Raw genomic sequence first — 21,870 nt, forward strand, 5'->3', positions numbered from 1 at the left:
ACATTCATATTAGAGGGATCCAAAAAGGAGAAGAGAGAGAGAAAGGACCTGAGAAAATACTTGAAGAGATTATAGTTGAAAACTTCCCTAACATGGGAAAGGAAACAGCCACCCAAGTCCAGGAAGCACAAAGAGTCCCAAGCAGGATAAAGCTAAGGAGAAAGATGCCGAGACACATAGTAATCAAACTGACAAAAATTAAAGACAAAGAAAAATTATTAAAAGCAACAAGGGAAAAATGACAAATAACATACAAAGGAACTCTCATAAGCTTAACAGCTGATTTCTCAGCAGAAACTCTACAAGCCAGAAGAGAGTGGCAGGACATATTTAAAGTGATGAAAGGGAAGAACCTAAAACCAAGATTACTCTACCCGGCAAGGATCCCATTCAGATTCGATGGAGAAATCAAAAGCTTTACAGACAAGCAAAAGCTAAGAGAATTCAGCACCACCAAACCAGCTCTACAACAAATGCTAAAGGAACTTCTCTAAGTGGGAAACACAAGAGAAGAAAAGGACCTACAAAAACAAACCCATAACAATTAAGAAAATGGTAATAGGAACATACATATCAATAATTACCTTAAACGTAAATGGATTAAATGCTCCAACCAAAAGACACAGGCTCGCTGAATGGATACAAAAACAAGACCCATATATATGCTGTCTACAAGAGACCCACTTCAGACCTAGGGACACATACAGACTGAAAGTGAGGGAATGGAAAAAGATATTCCATGTAAATGGAAATCAAAAGAAAGCTGGAGTAGCAATACTCATATCAGATAAAATGGACTTTAAAATAAAGAATGTTATAAGACACAAGGAAGGGCACTACATAATGATCAAGGGATCAATCCAAGAAGGAAATATAACAATTATAAATATATATCCACTGAACACAGGAGCACATCAATACATAAGGCAAATACTAACAGCTATAAAGGAGGAAATCAGTGGTAACACAATAATAGTGGGGGACTCTAACACCTCACTTACACCAATGGGCAATAACCCAGACAGAAAATTAATAAGGAAACACAAGCTTTAAATGACACAACAGACCAGATAGATTTAATTGATACTTATAGGATATTCCAGCGAAAAGCAGAAGATTATACTTTCTTCTCAAGTGCACATGGAACATTTTCTAGAATAGATCACATCTTGGGTCACAAATCAAGCCTTGGTAAATTTAAGAAAACTGAAATCATATCAGGCATCTTTTCCAACCACAAAATTATGAGATTAGAAATAAATTACAGGGGAAAAATGTAAAAAACACAAACACATGGAGGATAAACAATGTGTTACTAAATAACCAGGAGATCACTGAAGAAATCAAAGAGGAAATCAAAAGTTACCTAGAGACAAATGACAACGAAAGCGTGATGATCCAAAACATATAGGATGCAGCCAAAGCAGTTCTAAGACAGAAGTTTATAGCAATACAATCCTACCTCAAGAAACAAGAAAAATCTCAAATAAACAACCTAACTTTATACCTAAAGGAACTAAAGAAAGAATAACCAACAAAACCCAAAGTTAGTAGAAGGAAGGAAATCATAAAGATCAGAGCAGAAATAAATGAAATAGAAACAAAGGAAACAATAGCAAAGATCAGTAAAACTAAAAGCTGGTTCTTTGAGAAAATAAACAAAATTGATAAACCTTTAGCCAGATTCATCAAGAAGAAGAGGGAGAAGACTCAAATCAATAAAGTTAGAAATGAAAAAGGAGAGTTACAATGGACACCACAGAAATACAAAGCATCCTAAGAGACTACTACAAGCAACTCTATGCCAATAAAATGGACAACCTGGAAGAAATAGACAAATTCTTAGAAAGGTATAACCTTCCAAGACTGAACCAGAAAGAAACAGAAAATATGAACAGACCAATCACAAGCAATGAAATTGAAACTTTGATTAGAAATCTTCCAATAAACAAAACTCCAGGACCAGATGGCTTCACAGGTGAATTCTATCAAACATTTAGGGAAGAGCTAACACCCATCCTTCTCAAACTCTTTCAAAAAATTGCAGAGGAAGGAACACTCCCAAACTCATTCTATGAGGCCACCATCACCCTGATACCAAAACAAGACAAAGATACCACAAAAAAAGAAAACTACAGACTAATATCACTGATGAATATAGATGCAAAAATCCTCAACAAAATACTAGAAAACAGAATCCAACAACACATTAAAAGGATCATACACCATGATCAAGTGGGATTTATCCCATGGATGCAAGGATTCTTCAATAGACACAAATCAATCAATGTGATATACCATATTAACGAAGTGAACAATAAAAACTATATGATCATCTCAATAGATGCAGAAGAAGCTGTTGAGAAAATTCAACACCCATTTATGATAAAAACTCTCCAGAAAGTAGGCATAGAGGGAACCTACCTCAACGTAATAAAGGCCACATACAACAAACCCACAGCAAACATCATTCTCAATGGTCAAAAACTGAAAGTATTTCCTCTAATGTCAGGAAGCAAGACAAGGATGTCCACTCTTGCCACTATTATTCAACACAGTTTTGGAAGTCGTAGCCATGGCAATCAGAGAAGAAAAAGAAATAAAAAGAATACAAATTGGAAAAGAAGAAATAAAACTGTCACTGTTTGCAGATGACATGATACTATACATGGATAATCCTAAAGATGCCACCATAAAATTATTAGAGCTAATCAATGAATCTTGTAAAGTTGCAGGATACAAAATTAATGCACAGAAATGTCTTGCATTCCTATACTCTAACAACAAAAGATCAGAAAGAGAAATTAAGGAAACAATCCCTTTTACCATTGCAACAAAAAGAATAAAATACCTAGGAATAAACCTACCTAAGGAGGTCAAAGACCTGTACTCAGAAAACTATAAGACACTAATGAAAGAAATCAAAGATGACACAAACAGATGGAGAGATATACCATGTTCTTGGATTGGAAGAATCAATATTGTGAAAATGACTATACTAATCAAAGCAATCTACAGATACAATGCAATCCCTATCAAATTACCACTGGCAATTTTTACAAAACTAGAACAAAAGTCTTAAAATTTGTATGGAGACACAAAAGACCCCGAATCGGTAAAGCAGTCTTGAGGGAAAAAAACGGAGCTGGAGGAATCAGACTCCCTGACTTCAGACAATACTACAAAGCTACAGTAATCAAGGCAATATGGTACTGGCACTAAACCAGAAATGTAGATCAATGGAACAGGATAGAAAGCCCAGAGATAAACCCACGCACCTATGGTCAACTAATCTATGACAAAGGAGGCAAGGATATACAATGGAGAAAAGACAGTCTCTTCAATAAGTGGTGCTGGGAAAACTGGAGAGCTACATGTAAAAGAATGAAATTAAAACACTCCCTAATACCATACACACACAAAAAAAACTCAAAATGGATTAAACAGGGCTTCCCTGGTGGTGCAGTGGTTGAGAGTCTGCCTGCCGGTGCAGGGGACATGGGTTCATGCCCCGGTCTGGGAGGATCCCGCATGCCGCGGAGTGCTGGGCCCGTGAGCCATGGCCGCTGGGCCTATGCATCCAGAGCCTGTGCTCCGCAATGGGAGAAGCCACAGCAGTGAGAGGCCTGCATACCGCAAAACAAAAAGGATTAAACACCTAAATGTAAAGAGCAGACACTATAAAACACTTAGTGGAAAAGATAGGAAGAACACTCCTTGACATAAATCACAGCAAGATCTTTTTTGACCCACTTCCCAGAGTATATGGAAATAAAAACAAAAAGAAACAACTGGGACCTAATGAAACGTAAAAGCTTTTGCACAGCAAAAGCAACTATAAACAAGATGAAAAGACAACGCTCAGAATGGGAGAAAATATTTGTAAACAAATCAACAGACAAATGATTAATCTCCAAAATATATAAACAGCTCATGCAGCTCAATATTAAAAAACAAACAACACAATCCAAAAATGGGCAGAAGACCTAAATAGACATCTCTCCAAAGAACACATACAGATGGCCAAGAAGCACATGAAAAGCTGCTCAACATCCCTAATTACTAGAGAAATGCAAATCAAAACTACAATGAGCTATCACCTCACACCAGTTAGTATGGGCATCATCAGAAAATCTACAAACAGTAAAGGCTGGAGAGGGTGTGGAGAAAAGGGAACCCTCTTACACTGTTGGTGGGACTGTAAATTGATACAGCCACTATGGAGAACAGTATGGAGGTTCCTTAAAAAACTAAAAATAGAATTACCATATGACCCAGCAATCCCACTACTGGGCATATGCCCAGAGAAAACCATAATTGAAAAAGACACATGCACCCCAATGTTTTTGAAGCACTATTTACAATAGCCAGGTCATGGAAACAACCTAAATGCCCATCGACAGACGAATGGATACAGAAGATGTGGTACATGTATACAATGGAATATTACTCAGCCATAAAGAGGAATGAAACTGGGTCATTTGTAGAGACGTGGATGGACCTAGAGACTGTCATACAGAGTGAAGCAAGTCAGAAAGAGAAAAACAAATATCATATATTAACACATATATGTGGAATCTAGAAAAATCGTACAGATGAACCTGTTTGTAAGGCAGCAATAGAGATATAGAGAACAAACATATGGACACCAAGCGGGGGACAGTCGGGGGTGGTGGGATGAATTGGGAGATTGGGATTGACATGTATACACTGATGTGTATAAAATAGATAACTAATAAGAACCTGCTGTATAAAAAATAAATACAATAAAATTCATTAAAAAAATAAAGAAAATTCACAGCTATGTACACACACATAAAAATATAAAATTTGACTTTTATGTGATTTCCTTTTATAGCAAGCAGAAAATGCATCAATATTAATTGTAATCAGTTACTTTTGGGTGCTGGCAAAGAACATGGCCACAATAGAAATGTATTAATGTCATCTACCTGGAAGCAGGGATGGTAAAGGGAAAGGCTAATGTCTTCCACAGAGCAAAAGAATTACTAACAGAAGTTGTTTCTGAATTTTCTAAGCAATCATCAGATATCTTTAATACCCAATCCAGTGACATCAAGTAGTAATATGCACTGAAAAACACTTCTAGACAACAATCTTAAAGGATACTAACAAAATATATTTCTCAAACTAGAAATCTGAGCTAAAGTCATACATTAGTGAATCCATATTATGATGCAATAGGACATTTTCTATCATTGTGCAATGATGATATATTCAAGAGGTTTGGCACAGAGATCTTCCATGGAGACAAATTCATAACTGAAACATTTCCTACCCAATCACATCTGTGATATTTTTCCCTCTGGCCATAGCACCATAAAACACTTTAACAGAATTTAGTCAGAATAAAACTTAGAAGTCATTTACTTTACTCACCTTTATCTTATTTTTTTGACTAATTTGTTTTCTTCTGATTATAAGGTAATAAAAATTTGTTGCAGACCTTTTAGAATATAGAGAAGTACAAAGCTATAAAAAAGAATTGACCATAATCATAACAACTGGCACAATTAACATAATATTGTGTATTCTCTTCTTTATTTTCACGTATTCACCTAAAACAATATCATGAACATGATGTTATTAAAATTCTTCACATATATAGATTTTTAACAACTGCATAATAGTTCATCCTCTGGAGGAAACATAGTTTAATTGTATTCCTATTTTAGGTTGCTGAGGATGTTCATTAAAACCTTTCTAGGGCGGGGCTCCCCTGGTGGCACAGTGGTAGAGAGTCCGCCTGCCGATGCAGGGGACACGGGTTTGTGCCCCGATCCGGGAAAATCCCACATGCCGCGGAGCCATGGCCGATGGGCCTGCGCGTCCGGAGCCTGTGCTCCGCAACGGGAGAGGCCACAACAGTGAGAGGCCCGCATACCGCAAAAAACAAAAAAACCCACAAACTTTTCTATATACATAATCAAAAGATTTTATATATATTTTTAAAAAATATATATTATTAAATTTTTAGTCAACATCCTCAGCAATGTAAAATAGGAGTACATTAAATAAATTATATATTTATATATGTGTGTGTGTGTGTGTATATATATATATATATATATATATATATAAATATATATATATATATATAATATATGCCCATTTTGTTAAATAATCATTCAAGATGAATTCAGAGGAGAGGAAATTCATCCTTTTATACATGAGGAAATGTAGACCCATACAAGTTATGTGACTGATGAGGTCCAAAACTAAGGTTATCTGATTTTCTGTTTTACTATATCCATGTTCATAAAGGAGTCTACTAGTTTATTTCCATAATGTCATCCTCTACAAGTTAAAAGCGCAGATGTAGGATCTTATTCTGTTGTGATGCATTCTATTACTATAACTTAACATTGGTATCTTTAAATTCATAATCCATTATTCATCTTTCACTCATAAAACTCTTTAATTCCCTCTCCAGCCTACATATAGTGGCAATAAACCAAATCAGAAAAGCAAATCAAATATTAAGAAATACATAGGAAATATTAAAACAAACTAGGAAAAAAAGAGTAAGATATTCTTTTCTTATTTTTCACTAGATTATAAGTAAAAATCTACTCAAATATGGAAAAAGCTCCATTGTGATTACCCATAGGCAACAATTTAAAATACACTGACGAGATGCTATGATATAGTATAATTACAATTCAAAGAGTTAAAGCATATTAAACAGATTTGGATACAATTCTGAAGTTATTTGGGAGGGATATGAAGGGTAAAGGCTTCAGTGAATTTCTACAAAGTCAAGATAAGCATCCTGGAACAATGCGGGCTGATTTTTAGATAGGATGTTTACTTTCTGGAAAAGTTCATTCCCTGCTTCCAAGGGGAGAAATGAATCAACAATCCAGAAAGCCTGAAACTTAACTGACCTTTCACAGACAATCTCCAAATATATTGATGGATAAGCCAAAAAATCCAACTGAGAATTCCTGGAAAAATATAACAACTTTCAAGTGTATATGCAGTGTAAGATTCAAGATTATTCTGGTTTTTTTAGAATTGTAAAACTTGAGTTTTTATTTCTGAGAATTATAAAAATATTAAAATAATTTAATGATTCAGATAACCATTAATTAATAAAAAATAAGAAATCTCTATACTCAAACATCACAACTTAGCTTTAAATAAAAATTGTAGGGCTTTAATTCAATTTTTTTCCCTCTGTCCTTTTGAAACTTATTTGGGAGCATCATTATTAATTATTTTTCCTAATCATAAATGTTACTGGAACATAAAACATGAGAGCTCACTGTAAGGGTAAAAATATATGTACTAAAACTCACCAAATACAAGTAGGTTAGTATATGATGTGACAAATGTTTTCCTTCACCCTAGTACAGGTTCTTCATTTAATTTTGACAAATAAAAACAATACGGATTAAATGAATGGAAATCTAAATTTAGTCCAACTTATGAACCAAAAGCCATTCTGCATCCATATATTTATATCCATTTAAAAAAAAAAGAAAACAACCACTAAATTTCAAAATGGTTTTGTGTCTCTGACTCATATTACTGGTTCAAGTTATAATTAATGAGTAGATTTCTTTTAAAAACTTGATGTAAACCAACGGCATTAAAGTCCTGCACAGAACGTATTTGTCAGTGCTTTGCATATCATAGTTTCTTACTGTAATAAACACAATGAGATTGGCCTTCCCACATGGTTCTCACTTTTTCTTTTTCTTTTTTTTAAGATATAACTGAGAGAGGATATTTCCATACGTGATATATTTTCAACTTTCATGTGTCTACTTATACTTCAGTGGTTCATAATACTATTATTAAGTACACAGCAGGAAAGACAGCCCAGAAAGAACTACACAATAGATATGATATTGAAGGTTATGTGCAATTCCCAATATTCTGGCTATCAACCTTATCATTTTTCTCTCCCAAATAAGAAAGCATCTGGAATATGAGTGACTGACAATTATACAATTATATAGATAAGATTGCACTAGCTTTATTTACTAATAAAGAAAAAGCAAAGCAATCTCAAACTTTAGTACTTTATTATTAGTAATTATTTACCCCACACCCCACAACTAATAACAAAACAACAACATTTTTAGCACTTCATTTCAGAGTCACTACCCTACCAATTAAAACCCAAACTAAAGTTAACATTTTAATGTGGACTTGGCCAACATGCTACATTTAATAGATTTAATCTTATTGATGAGAGAGAAATAAAACTGCTTTTAGGTGATTTATTTTCACTTTCAGGTTGCTACTAAGCTTCTTCATGACAGTCACTTCTACTATACTCTCTAAGTGATCTACAACATTTCCAATCTGTTCATTCCATCTTTAATATACCCTACAACGATTCAATTGTATTTTTATAATAAGTACTACTCAAAAGCAAGAAAGACCTTAGATATTTTTCTTATCATCACTGCAGCTAGAAAAAAGAAGTAGGGGTCATCACCTAAAGTTCCCTTCCACTTACGCACAATACTTATCTAACCTCAAGTCTCTTGCTATACTTTTAGCCAAAAGTGAGTCAAGTGACTGCTTCTCCCGTGACAATAATAGTGGTCCCTCAGGATAGGTGAAGGAAATTGTTTTATAGAGATCACCAACATTTAGTTTTAGACAAAAGGATGTGGCTAACTTTTTTTGCAAACCTATCTAAAGGTGCTCAATATTAACTTCTACATACATACAAGTATGGCTACATCTAGATGTAGGAAAATCTAATGGGTTGAAGATCCAAGTTTTTAAAGAGACATAGGTGACTAGAAATCAGGTGTAGTTTCCATTAACTAAAATATTCTTCACTTCATATAATTATTTGTTGCAGGGGTTCATAAATAGAGAATTTCTGTACATATTCAAAAATGAAAAAAATTATATGAATTTAGTCACATATTTTATGGAATGTAAACATGGTATAAGGAATGTGGGCATTTCTGTTATAAATTAAAAGCTGAAAAATGTTAGTTACCAATATGATTTCTATTATACATGCCTTTTAAACTAATTACTTAGAAAATTGATGTCTATAGGTGTTTTATACATTATTTCTGTTAAATACTAACTAAAAACATAAAGTACAAAGCATTTATGTGAGGAAAAAACAACCATTGCCACTGGGATCGGGTAGTCAGCTGAAAGCATCTTTTGGCACTTTATTGAGTTGTCGAAGTTCTTTTCTAGATACACACACACACACACACACACACACACACACACACACACCCATTGACAGCTTACATTATCTATATGATATTTAAAAGGAAATTTTCAAATATAATCTGTTCCACTATAAAATTCACAACTACTCTTGGCTGGGCTACCTGAGCAACCTGTGTGACATACTTTTGTTCCTACATTTGAAATCCAATCATATGAGTAATAAGAAGACTTACCGGCCCAAACGAATTACTGTCAAAACTGTGTCCATGATGATCACCTTCAACCCAGATGTGACCACGGGGGACTTTGACATAGCGGTTTTTGTGTCCAATAGTTCTAGAAATAAACAGCATAACCATTGAGAAAAGATCAGAAAAGAGAGAGACCAAACAGCTAAGCATACAAATTCAGGAAAGGTAAAAATACTACTGTAAAGATGCAACAGATTATTATAGGTTACATGTAAGGCTACTCTAGAATTTTCTTTTTAAATAAGATGTGGTTAAGACCCTGTAAACCTACCCACAGTATTTTTTTTCATGTTTCTGTAGGTAGGAATTTTGTGCTTAAACAAGATGCACTAGCACCAGATAATGGTTTGCTACTTAACTTAGTTCATAATATCCTATGTTTTTATAAAACTCAATAAGCCCCAACAAAATGCAGATCTATTTTATTTCTGACATCTGCTTTTACCTCAATGGTCAACTTGGCCAGCTGCAATCTTCATTTTTTTAGTCAAATAAACTTCTCAAACCAACTGACAGAATTTTCATAACCTCTTAATACTTTAAAATTCAGAATATATAAGAAAAAAAAAACCCTAGATGATCTCTTGTCAAATATAAGCTATCAATGTCAACTGAAAATTTTTGATTAGCACCATTCAATTTCATAAATTTTTTTTTTTTTAATTTTTGGCTGCATTGGGTCTTCGTTGCTGTGTGAGGGCTTTCTCTAGCTGCAGCGAGCGGGGGCTACTCTTTGTTGTCCTATGTCAGCTTCTCATTGTGGTGTCTTCTCTTGTTGCAGAGCATGGGCTCTAGGTGCGCAGGGCTCAGTAGTCGTGGCTCGTGTGCTCTAGAGCGCAGGCTTAGTAGTTGTGGCACACGGGTTTAGTGGTTCCATGGCATGTGGGATCTTCCTGGACCAGGGATCGAACCCATATCCCTGCATTGGCAGGCGGATTCTTAACTACTGCACAACCAGGGAAATCCCATAAATCATTCTTGAAAATGAGAAGCTTTTCAACAATTTTGAAGACAATATTTGGAGAGCAATGATCGACGATATACATTTAGTGGAACATTCTGTCTTCTTAAGCCTGACAAGGAAACCAAGTAAGGAAAGGCTCTCTTGTACTGTGTTGGTGGCAATGTAAAGTGATACAAGTTTTTTCCTATTTTGACATTGGGGGCCCATTTTTGTCAAATTTATTAATAGACTAAAATGTATGTACCTTTTGACCTAGTTATATTACTGATAGAAATCCATTCCAAAGAAATAATCAGAAATATGGACAAATATTTATTACCAGAGATGTTCAACACAGGCCTTCTGTAACAACAACAAAAAATTATCTTTCTAAATAATCAACAAGAGATTGGTTACATAAATTATAATATAACTAATTAAATAAAAGGGATGGAATTAGATTAAATATTATCCCAAGCCTATAATAATAAAGTCTTTTCAGGGAAGAGACTATTTTTTTCTTCTTTCATTCCCCAAAGAATTCCAGACAATGTCTAGCTTAAAGAAGCTTCTCAATAAATAATAGTTGAATGAATAAATGTCACCCCCAAGTCTACAGACTTAACCCCAGAGACTGAGCTTTATACACTGTTCTTTGAGGTGGAGTCCCAATCAGACCATTTCTGTTAGTTACTAAGTTGTATATATGCAGAAGAATACATAAAAAAGGAAAACTGCACATAAGTTGGTGCTATAGAAATTGAAACTATTCATTATCTAGAATGGTTTTTAGTTTTCAAGATAATTTCAGTGTTGAATTGCTTTGCTTTAGATCACTCACTCATGCAAGGTGTTGTGACCACTAGAAGCCCACAGTAAGTAAATGACTGCTGTTTATTTTTAATTACTACTGGGAAGAAGAGTTTCAGTTTTTTAAAGAAAAGCAGAAAAAGTTGAATACATCATACTGTCATATAAATGTTCTTCAATTAAAATCAGTCAATTAGTTGCTGACATCACTAGTCATTTTATCATGAGATTCCTTCTAAGAACTAATATCCCACATCAAGTATTAATGATGGGGAGAAGACCCTTTTACTTAACTGTTGGCAAGGCACATTCTCCTAATAAATCCAGATATTTGTTTACCTTATTAAGCTGGTTAGTTTGGATAAGTACTTAGAAAGGAAACAATTACCTATTTTGTCTCCTCAAATAACCATTCAAGCAGAAATATGAAATAAAACCAATCATTTCTGCAATGAAATGGTAGGTTCTAAGTCAAGCATATTCTTCTGGAAAGTGAATCTGATATAAAACTCAGATTCAGTTTCAATGTCATATAAATCAAGGAGTCAAGATACTTGTGATAGAAAATAACAGTATCATAAAATTACCAGTGACAGTTGCACATTTCCTTGCATTGACTATCTTATTTTAAATTTTTAAATATATCCAACTTCCCATCATTTTCTAGCCCCTTGCAATGCTTTAGTTTTCTTCATTGCACCCACTAACATGATATTTACTTCCTAGTTTATTGGTTTATTGCCTATCTTTCCTCCACTAGAACGTAAATTTTGGAACTTTGTGTTTCATGTTCACGAGAGTATTCACAGAGCACAAAAGAATGCACCATACAAAGTGCTCAATAAACATTTATTAAATGAATGACCAAATGAATGTATAACTGAAGAATGAAAAACACTTTCACAAAGGTTGAATAATACAGTAGAAAGTGCATAGATTCTGGAAACAGACTAAACCAGTTTTAATCTTTATGCAGTTATAAGTAATCTTGTGCAAATTACTTAGTTTCTATCTCCATTTGTCTACCTTTGAAATGGGATGGATTAGACATGCCCTAACTGGGTTGAGATGCAGGTTAGTAGTTAGATGAGAATATAATGGAGAGGTTGTCATAGAGCATGGTCTCTGCAATCAGCCTGTCTTGGCTTTGAGGTCTGACTTAACACTTCCAAGTTTATGTAATCTTGGACAAGTTGATAAAACTCAAGCATCGGTTTCCTCATTTGCAGAATGGGGCAAATAATAGTACCTAACTCAAAAAGTGGTTCTATGGATAAAAGTGGCATGTATTAAACACTTGATAAATGGATTCTCTTACAGTTGAGACTTTTTAAGTAAAGCACTCAATCTAGTTCTTATGTACAGTAAGAACTCAGTAAGCTATAGTTATTATTGCTATTATCTTCCTTTGTCCACTCTTTTCTTTCATTTTATAATTCAGAATGTGTTCAGCCTCTACTGTCTATTAGCATCAGTCTTTTAAAATTACCTGAGTTATGCTTCAGTGATTTCTTTCCCTCACATTTGCACTGGGGCTATAGACTATCTTTAATGGTACAGTGAATCTTATTTTTCTTTTATTCTTATGCCCTTCTGGGATATTCTAAAACTTACATGTGAAAACACAATCTATCTATTTGTACATATACAAGCATGCAGAGAGTAGCAGGTGAAAGCACAATCTATTGGTTTTCACTTACTAATCACTTACATATTTGAATGTTGCTATGCTAATAGAGAATGGTTCACCTAGACACTAGACAGGGTGTGAAATAACTCTTTGAGCTGTAGAACCCTGCTAAAATTCATGCCATATACACATATTTAATTTCTCAGGCTTCAATCTAACTTTTAAAAAAATAACCCAAAGTAGCTTTAAAATATATGACGTTAAAATATTGAGCTGGTTCCTTTTAGGACTGCCAAAGAAATATAATACTTCTAATAGAATCTCTCTAGAGAAGGAATTTTAAATAGCTTTGTGCTCCTGAATTCACATAAAAGAAAGACAAGGTAATATTTTAGGTGATTTAACAGTTAAGTGAGGTGTCAGCCTACAAGGCTGTATGTATCTATGGCTTGCAAATAATTTTGGTTTTGACTGTCAAAAATGAGTTCTGTATGGTATTCTAACTACCTGTCTACAAAAAGGCATTTTTAGTACTAGCTTTACCAAGACAAGTTACCTAGGTCTTATAAATGGAGTGAAGAATGATTTTTTCCAATTTGATTTGACCTTGAAAACAATGGTTTGTTGTTTTTTTTTTAGGTCTCAATGTTTTGAGTGTCATCAGTTGAATACAAAATTGTATATGTAATCCTTGATGTCACAAGCAGGAAACAAATTCATATTTAAAGTATTTCCCAAATACACACACACACATTCTTAACATAGGTAATTAGTATTAATAATTCATAATTGATTAAGGTGTTTTTATTTATTTTTCAAACCATTCTATTGAATTTTTTTCATTGTCCAAAGTAGTGGCTGCCCTGAAGGCGTTTACTGGACACTCCCTGGATCCTAGACCCTCTGGGTTTTCATTGTCCAGAAGGGATCAGGAGTATAGAGCTCAGGATTCAGTAAGATCAAGAGTTGGAACTAGATCTCTTTTATCATCATTAATAGACTGACTAGAAAAAAGTAATCTACCATCAGGAAAGGAAAATGAAAAGGACATTTGCCTATCTAGGGTGACCTCAGGAAGGGAAAAATTCTCTTGAGAGTCCACATCCTGCTCTCAAGGTGAGACGGGTTCAAATTCACATTGCTTATGTGGTCTGGGATAGTCAAGAATTAACTTTAATTGGCTCCAGGAATCTGGCAGAAGGAACTATAAATCTCTTCAGTGATAATCGCTCAATTCAGAGTTTTCAAGGTTTCTACAGATAAGTCCTAGTCAATAGGCACTCACAATCCAAAAAACAGAACTCACAAGGAAATAACCAGCATTAATGAGTCAGAACTCATTAACAAACAGCAGAATTTGACCACCAAGGACTTAAACTGCTGGATTTCTCAAACATAGAATATAATATATACAAATTCAAATATTTTTAAAAATTAAAAAAAGGGAATGAAAAATATGAACAAGGAACAATATATGTTTTTAAAAGACAGATATTTGAGAAAAAATCAAACAGAGCTTCTAAAAATTAAAATATACTATTAAATAGGTGGATTAAAAAGCAGATGAATATAAATGAAAGAAAGAGGAACTGGAATATAATCTAAAAGATTTACTTAGACTTTAGCACAGAGAGGTAAGGAAATGAAAAGTAGGAGAGATGGAGAATATTATTAGAAAATGTAATATAAGTGCAATGAGAGTCCCAAAGGAAGAGAATAAAAAGGAAGAGATAACATTTGAGAGATAGTGATAGAGAATTTTCCAGAACTGATGAAAGCATGAATTACAGCTTCAGTAACCAAAGTGAATCACAAGTAAGATAAATAAATGGAAAGAAATCACACCGTGATATACTGTAATGAAACTGCAGAACACTAAGGAACCCTTCTTCCCTAAAAAATTTTTGAAAAGCTGCCAGAGAAAAAAGAGTAGATTATCTTCAAAGGAATAGCAAACTGACAGCAGAGTTCCCTTGTTAGGAGATAAATATAATCCAGCAATTTTAAGTGTACAGTTCAATGAGTTTTAAAAATCTACCCAAGCCCATAATCACTAGATCAAGATATGAAACATCCAATCACCCAGAAAAGGCCCCTCATGCCCTTCTGCAGGCAGACCTGCCTCCCTCCATCCTCAGCTCCCAGCAACCACAGCTGAGCTTTTTGTCACTATAGTTGTGCCTCTTCTAGAATTTCACATAAATGGGATCATGCTATATGCATTCTTTGATTTCTGGTTTTCTTTCTTTAATGTAGTCTATTTGCTTTTGAGATTAATCTGTGTTGTTGCACATGTTAGTCATTTGTTACTATTTCTTAATAGTTTACTGCTATAGAGATATACCACAATTAGTTTATCAATCAATAGTTCAAGGACACTTGGGTTCTTTCCAGTTTTTGGCTATTATCAATAAAGCCACCATGAACCTATAGGTATTTATGTGGATACATGTTTTCATTTCTCCTGGGTAAATATATACAAATGAAATGGCTCAGTCCTATAGTAACCAAATGTTTAGCCTTGCAACATGTCAGACTGGCTTCCAATGCAGGTGTACCAACAATGTGTGGGTTCCAGTTGTTCCATACACCATTAACACTTGATAATCGCCATTCTTTTAAATTTTAGCCATTTTAGGGACCTACCAAGATTATAACTTATACCATGATTCAAAACATAAGCCACAAAGCAGTCTATTATATATATATATATAACAGATAACAGTCTAAATAAACTACCATAGACAACATTTCACAAGCTGGAAACATCTGCAAGAAAATAATTGGTGAATGGAGGAATAAATAAATGAACGAATGTCAAATGTTGCTAACTGCAGAGGTGTTCAAAGGATGATATTGTTTTAGGCTGGAACAGTCAGAAAAGGCACTATGTATATTTGAATCCAGATATGAAGAACAGATAAAACCTAAAAGGTAAGGAAGATAGTGTGGGTTTCAAATCCCATTCGCTTATAGAAAAAAAGATTTCTTTTTCCTTAGTACATTATTTTCTGGAGATATACCACTGTAAATTAAGGGAGATATTTCATAACTCACTTTCTAATGTGGACATTCAATTCTTATAATTGTATAGAAAAATTAAATATATTTAAATTATTTTATTCTAAAAATGTATTATTGATTTTTCTCTTATATATTCTATTTGTTATTACAATATACCCAATATTAACTTAGATCATATTGAGTCAAAAAGTTTAAGGTAACTATATTATTGAATTATAGCATAATTATAAACATTATGTAAGCTATCTAAATATATAAAAGATAACTCCACAAAGTAAATAATGTATCCAACTTACATATATTTATAATTAGTTTTTGCTAAAATGATCACCAATTGCATGACATGTCAAAGGTGTAAATACCATAATCAGTTTACCTATTGTTAACTGGATCTTATCATGTAATATATATAGTGATTCATTCCATGCATGGCTTCCTAGCAAACAAATTTAAATAGAACAGTGAACTTGTAAGGCATAATTTTATTTTTCAAAAAAATCAATATGTATTATAAATGGTATTGTTGTGCTTATTTACAAAGTTCTCTTTCAAAATGATTTCCTGGGTGTCCACATCATTCATCGTTTAGTTCCACAGGTTTTTCCCACATGCTAGTTACAGAAGGGGGTGGGGTAAACATATTTCAGTGCTTTCCTAACGTAAGGTCCAATAATACTTAGATATTAGAGGAACTATGAACAATTTTCCATCTGTTTCCTCTTATCCCAGTCTTATAACTTTAACTTTTTAGTATTAAAAGGAATGGTTACTATTCTCTTTATTTCCTACAAACAAAATTAATGAGCCTTGGATTAATTACTAGTAAAACAAAAAATAAATGCCTCAGAGCTAAAGAGATCACCAAACAATGGCTCTTCTTTAAAAATATATCTTTAGAATAGGAATAATAGACAATTTTGAAGGTGGAAAGCAGTGTGGCAGAGAGAAAATTAATATAGGCTTTCAAACTAGCCAGACTCCGGCTGAATTCCAATTCTGCCACTTCCTACTTGTATGGCCTTGAGCTCATCAGTTGTAATAGAGGATAACACGATCTGCTTCATAGAGGTGTGATGAGATATGAGATAAGGCATGTAACATTTTTAGAATAGTGCCTGGCAGAATAGACCCTAATAAATGGTAAACTTCATGATCAGAATTAGGGAATAAGCTTAGCTGTTCTTATAATACAATAATTAAGGCAGCTAGGAAAAAAAACTTCTCTAATTCAAATTAATTCCACAAATATTTATTAAGTACCCAGTGGTATCAAGAACTGTTAGGAACTAGAGATGTAAACATAAATATGACACAGACCTACCCTGGAAGAATTTTTAGCTTAGCTAAGTAAATAGACTATTTTTTAAGCATACAACTTCAACTCAAAGTGGTAAGTCAATGTTACAGGTGCAAATAGGGCAAAATAAGGAGCTGGACAAGAGATATCCAACTCAGCTAGGGTTACAGGGTAGTCTTCAGGGAAAGGTAATACCTTTCATATATTATAACCATATTTCTGAAATTATCAACATCCATGTATTACACGATGAGTATAAATTATCAGCATCCCTAAACCACCAAATTTAAGCCAAGGAAAAGGTACATAATATTGCAACTGTGAATGAAGAATGTCACCTGCCATATCAGTAAACAAAGGGTTTTGCGACCATCAAGCCATCATCCACTATAGCCACTCCCGGACTGTGCACCCTGAGAGGATTCAGGGTGGGAAAGCAGGATACTGGCCCTAGTTAGATAAGGTACATATCAAAGGAATGATTTCAATGAGCCCAGACAGACTCTGGTATCTTCCCATACATATAAAAGCTCTAAATTCATTAACTTGAGATGTCTGGCTTTCTTTAATTAACAGTAATCTTTTGATGTTCTGACTGCCTGGCTTTTGTTGCAAAAACTCCTATATATCCGGGCTCCTCCCTTACCTCTTGGGAGCCATCCCTCAGCTCTATCTGAGAGGCTGCCTCCATGTTTGAGTCCTCAGAAAGTCGGCCAAAGAAAACATAATTCTTAAATTTTAGGCTGTGCATTTTTTTCAACTGACACAACCAATTAAAAAAATCAGTATTTAAAAAAATAAAAAAAGAATCTGAAAGCTTCATGTACAAGCTAGGACTGAGGAAAGCCTTTTTAAGCAAGACTAAAAACCAAAAGTTATAAAATATACAAATATCTGAATATTTAAGAATTAAAAACATTTTTGTACCATACAAAGTCAATACACTAACACTAGCTTTGGAAAAAAAAATTGTCCAAATGACATACAAAGGGAAAATATCTACACCATAAAAATATCCTCACAGTCACTCGCATTAAAAAAAAAAAAAAGACAAACAATCCAACAGAAAATGGGTAAAAGATATAAATAGGCAAGTTACAGATGAGACATATGAAAAACCACTCAAATTTGCTAGCATTCAGGAAAATACAAATTAAACACAAGATACTACTTTACAACCAACAGCTGAAAAATTAAAAAGAACTTTAATACCTACTGCTGGCAGAAGTATAGGAAAAGTATACTCTTTCACATTACTGGTAGAAATATGAAGAGTTATAATCTTTTTGGAAAGCAATCTGGCAACATCTATAAACTTTTAAAAATTCATTTGCCTTATGACTAGCAATTCCACTCCTGGGATTCAATGCCATAAAAATAATTGCATAAGGACACAGGTACAACAATGTTTATTACAACGTTGTTCATTATGGCAAAAAAATTGGAAGCAAAGAAAATTACTAAAAACAGAGGAATGGTTTAATAAATGATGGAGGGCCCATACCATGGAAAACTGTACAACCCATAAAAAGAACAAAAATAAAGCCATTAACTGACTTGAGAGATTTTTCAAAAAGTATTATTGAATGATAAAAGTAGAAAAGTACATGTAATATGTTTCCACTTTTGTGAAAAAAATGTTGACAAAAAGTCAGTATACATATAAATGTGAATATAGGAAGCACTGTTTCAGAATAAAGAAAATCATATTGGGGATACACAAGAGGCTATAGATCTGAGTGAGGGATGGGGAAATTAATATAAGAGAAAGGAGAAAGAAGGAAGAGCAAAGACAAAAAAAAAAAAAAAGAAAAAAAGGCATTTCTAAATAAGGCATTATGATATTACCATATTCATGCCTTCATGTAAATTTTAAGTTGATTCATATCAAAGCTAACTACAATAGACAAAATACAAATATATTTATATGTACATATATAAATGCGAAACATAAAATAAACATTTAGAGAAGAGCTAAAAAGCATGGCTTCATAGCAGTGAAACTAGATAAAAAGTAACAATAAAGAGTAAAATAAACACTATTTTATAAAAGCCAGAAGTGTTAATTGGGTGTAATATTTCCAGGGGTCCTCCCATCTCGGGTCTTTCCTCTTAGGCTGCATGCATCAGCAGATAAATGTTGCAGGGGGGCAGGGAAAAATGGTATACCAGTTTATGGAAATATCCTTCATTTTGTTATACCTAAGTGTCCTCAATTAGCCACTCACTGCACTAAGTAAAGGATCTGTCAAATCTTAGTTCCAGTAGGATGCCAATTAACATAAATTATTTCTATTGAAGTAGTGGTTATGAAATGTCTTCACATTTAGAAGTCCAAAAAATCTGGATTCAGTCCACAGATGCCAAAGGTATAGTGCAGGCAAATTTTCACCTCTGTCCTCTTAGAATTTTCAGCTGGGCCTGAGAAGTAAACTGACAGAAACTGATTAACTGGAGAAAAGCAAGGTTGGCACCAGATGTGGAGGGCCAACTGTACTGCACCATCGTATATAAGGGACTTGAGCATCCCTGGATATTGGTATTTGAGGGGGGTCCTGGAACCAATTCCCCTCCGATACTGAGGAATATACTTGTATAAATATATACAAATTTATATAAACTTTATGTTACACAGGAGCCCTCATAAGGAATGAAGACACAAAGAAAGGCAGAATCTACATGATTTTTTATAGTTGGCTGAACAAAGAGAGGTAATTATGGAGAAGTAAATGAATTATGGGCAGAGGCTAAAGGAAGATAAGAATTATTATAGAAGGTCCATTTGTGTAGAATTCTCTGGGTCTCAACTTCTTGTCCTTGATGATAAGAATGTTACTTTGCTTCTATTACAGAGGACATAACTCACATGAGAATTTCATCTCCTGCTTTTAAGAAAAAAAAGGGAATAGGATTTGCTATTTTTCAAGTCCTTTTAAATCAAAATAATCCTTATGCCAAGGTGGCATATTTTGGAGTGGCATATTCTGCCACCCTTCACAGGCAAAAGCAAAACACAAAAACAAACAAAAAATATAAAACACAACAAAACCGCCAAACCAAATACGAACAACAACAAAAGAAACCATGTTCTCGACTTCCTGAGAGATGGCTCCCCATCTGTGATTAAAATTAAGAGAGAAAGATATAAGAGTGGGGGGTACCTACTGATGGGCTGAGGCTGCTCTGGTCCTCCCTGACATAAAATTCATAAAGAATCAAAAGAGAACCTCTAGCTGCAAAATCAGTTGTTTTTCCTGGGTTCATTTTAATGAAAAAACTTAGCCACCATTCAACATAGTCATTAGAATGAAACTTATTATCCTCTGTGGGGTGGAAAGCTCTGGAAACCTTCTGCCTCTGCACTCCTGTTTCAGAGTTGATGACTTAATGTTTTTAAGCCACTGTTTAGGCCTTCTAGGACACAAAGAACAGTCTAATCAAGGCATATGAACTGACCAATTTGCTTTCTTTTCCTCTCTTCTTTGTGGAGGCCTGCAATTTTATATTTTAAGAATCTGTTCCTCTGTTAACTCTACTCATTATTTATTGCCTACAATGGTTATGAAAATATTTGATCTTCAAAGTGTAGCATGATGCAGTATCTTTATTTTTTAACATCTTTATTGGAGTATAATTGCTTTACAGTGTTGTGTTAGTTTCTGCTGTATAACAAAGTGAATCAGCTATATGCAAATGTATATCCCCATATCCCCACCCTCTTGCATCTCTCTCCCACTTTCCTTATCCCACCCTGCTAGGTGGTAGCAAAGCACTGAGATGATTTCCCTGTGCAATGCAGTTGCTTTCCACTAGCTATCTATTTTACACTTGGTAGTGTATATATACTACTCTTGCACTTCGTCCCAGCTTCCCCTTTCCCCACCACCTGTGTCCTCAAGTCCATTCTCTATGTCTGCATCTTTATTCCTGTCCTGCCCCTAAGTTCATCAGAACCTTTTTTGTTTATTCCATATATGTGTATTAGCTATCTGTTTTTCCTTTCTGACTTACTTCACTGTTGGACAGACTCTAGGTCCATCCACCTCACTACATATAACTCAACTTCATTTTTTTATGGCTGAGTAATATTCCATTGTATATGTGAGCCACATCTTCTTTATCCATTCATTCATCGATGGACACTCAGGTTGCTTCCATGTCCTGGCTATAGGAAATAGTGCTGCAATGAACATTGTGGTACATGACGTTTTTGAATTATGGTTTTCTCAGGGTATATGCCCAGTAGTGGGAGTGCTGGGTTATATGTTAGTTCTATTTTTAGTTTTTTAAGGAACCTCCACACTGTTCTCCATAGTGGCTGTATCAATTTACATTCCCACCAACAGTGCAAGAGGGATCCCTTTTCTCCACACCCTCTCCAGCATTTAATGTTCGTAGATTTTTTGATGATGGCCATTCTGACGGGTGTGAGGTGATAGCTCATTGGAGTTTTGATTTGCATTTCTATAATGATTCGTGATGTTGAACATTCTTTCATGTGTTTGTTGGCAATATGTATATCTTCTCTGGAGAAATGTCTATTTAGGTCTTCAGCCCATTTTTGGATTGGGTTTTTTTTTTTTTGATATTGAGCTGCTTGAGCTGCTTGTAAAGTTTGGAGATTAATCTGTGTCAGTTGCTTCGTTTGCAAATATTTTTTCCCATTCTGAGGGTTGTCTTTTCATCTTGTTTATGGTTTCCTTTGCTGTGCAAAAGTTTTTAAGTTTCATTA

The 21,870-nt window shown here is 34.2% G+C and overlaps 1 protein-coding gene across 1 annotated transcript in view; it reads right to left on the minus strand.

Annotated features, from left to right (window-relative positions):
• IMMP2L (inner mitochondrial membrane peptidase subunit 2) overlaps positions 1–21,870 on the minus strand; it is a 901,323-nt gene that overhangs the window by 195,579 nt on the left and 683,874 nt on the right. Inside the window, exon 6 of the mRNA XM_060108457.1 lies at positions 9,417–9,519. Coding sequence (XP_059964440.1) covers positions 9,417–9,519 — 103 coding nt within the window. The remainder of the gene's footprint in view (positions 1–9,416; positions 9,520–21,870) is intronic.

This window comes from Mesoplodon densirostris, chromosome 9 (genome assembly GCF_025265405.1).
Source record: "Mesoplodon densirostris isolate mMesDen1 chromosome 9, mMesDen1 primary haplotype, whole genome shotgun sequence".
Lineage (NCBI taxonomy): Eukaryota > Metazoa > Chordata > Mammalia > Artiodactyla > Ziphiidae > Mesoplodon > Mesoplodon densirostris.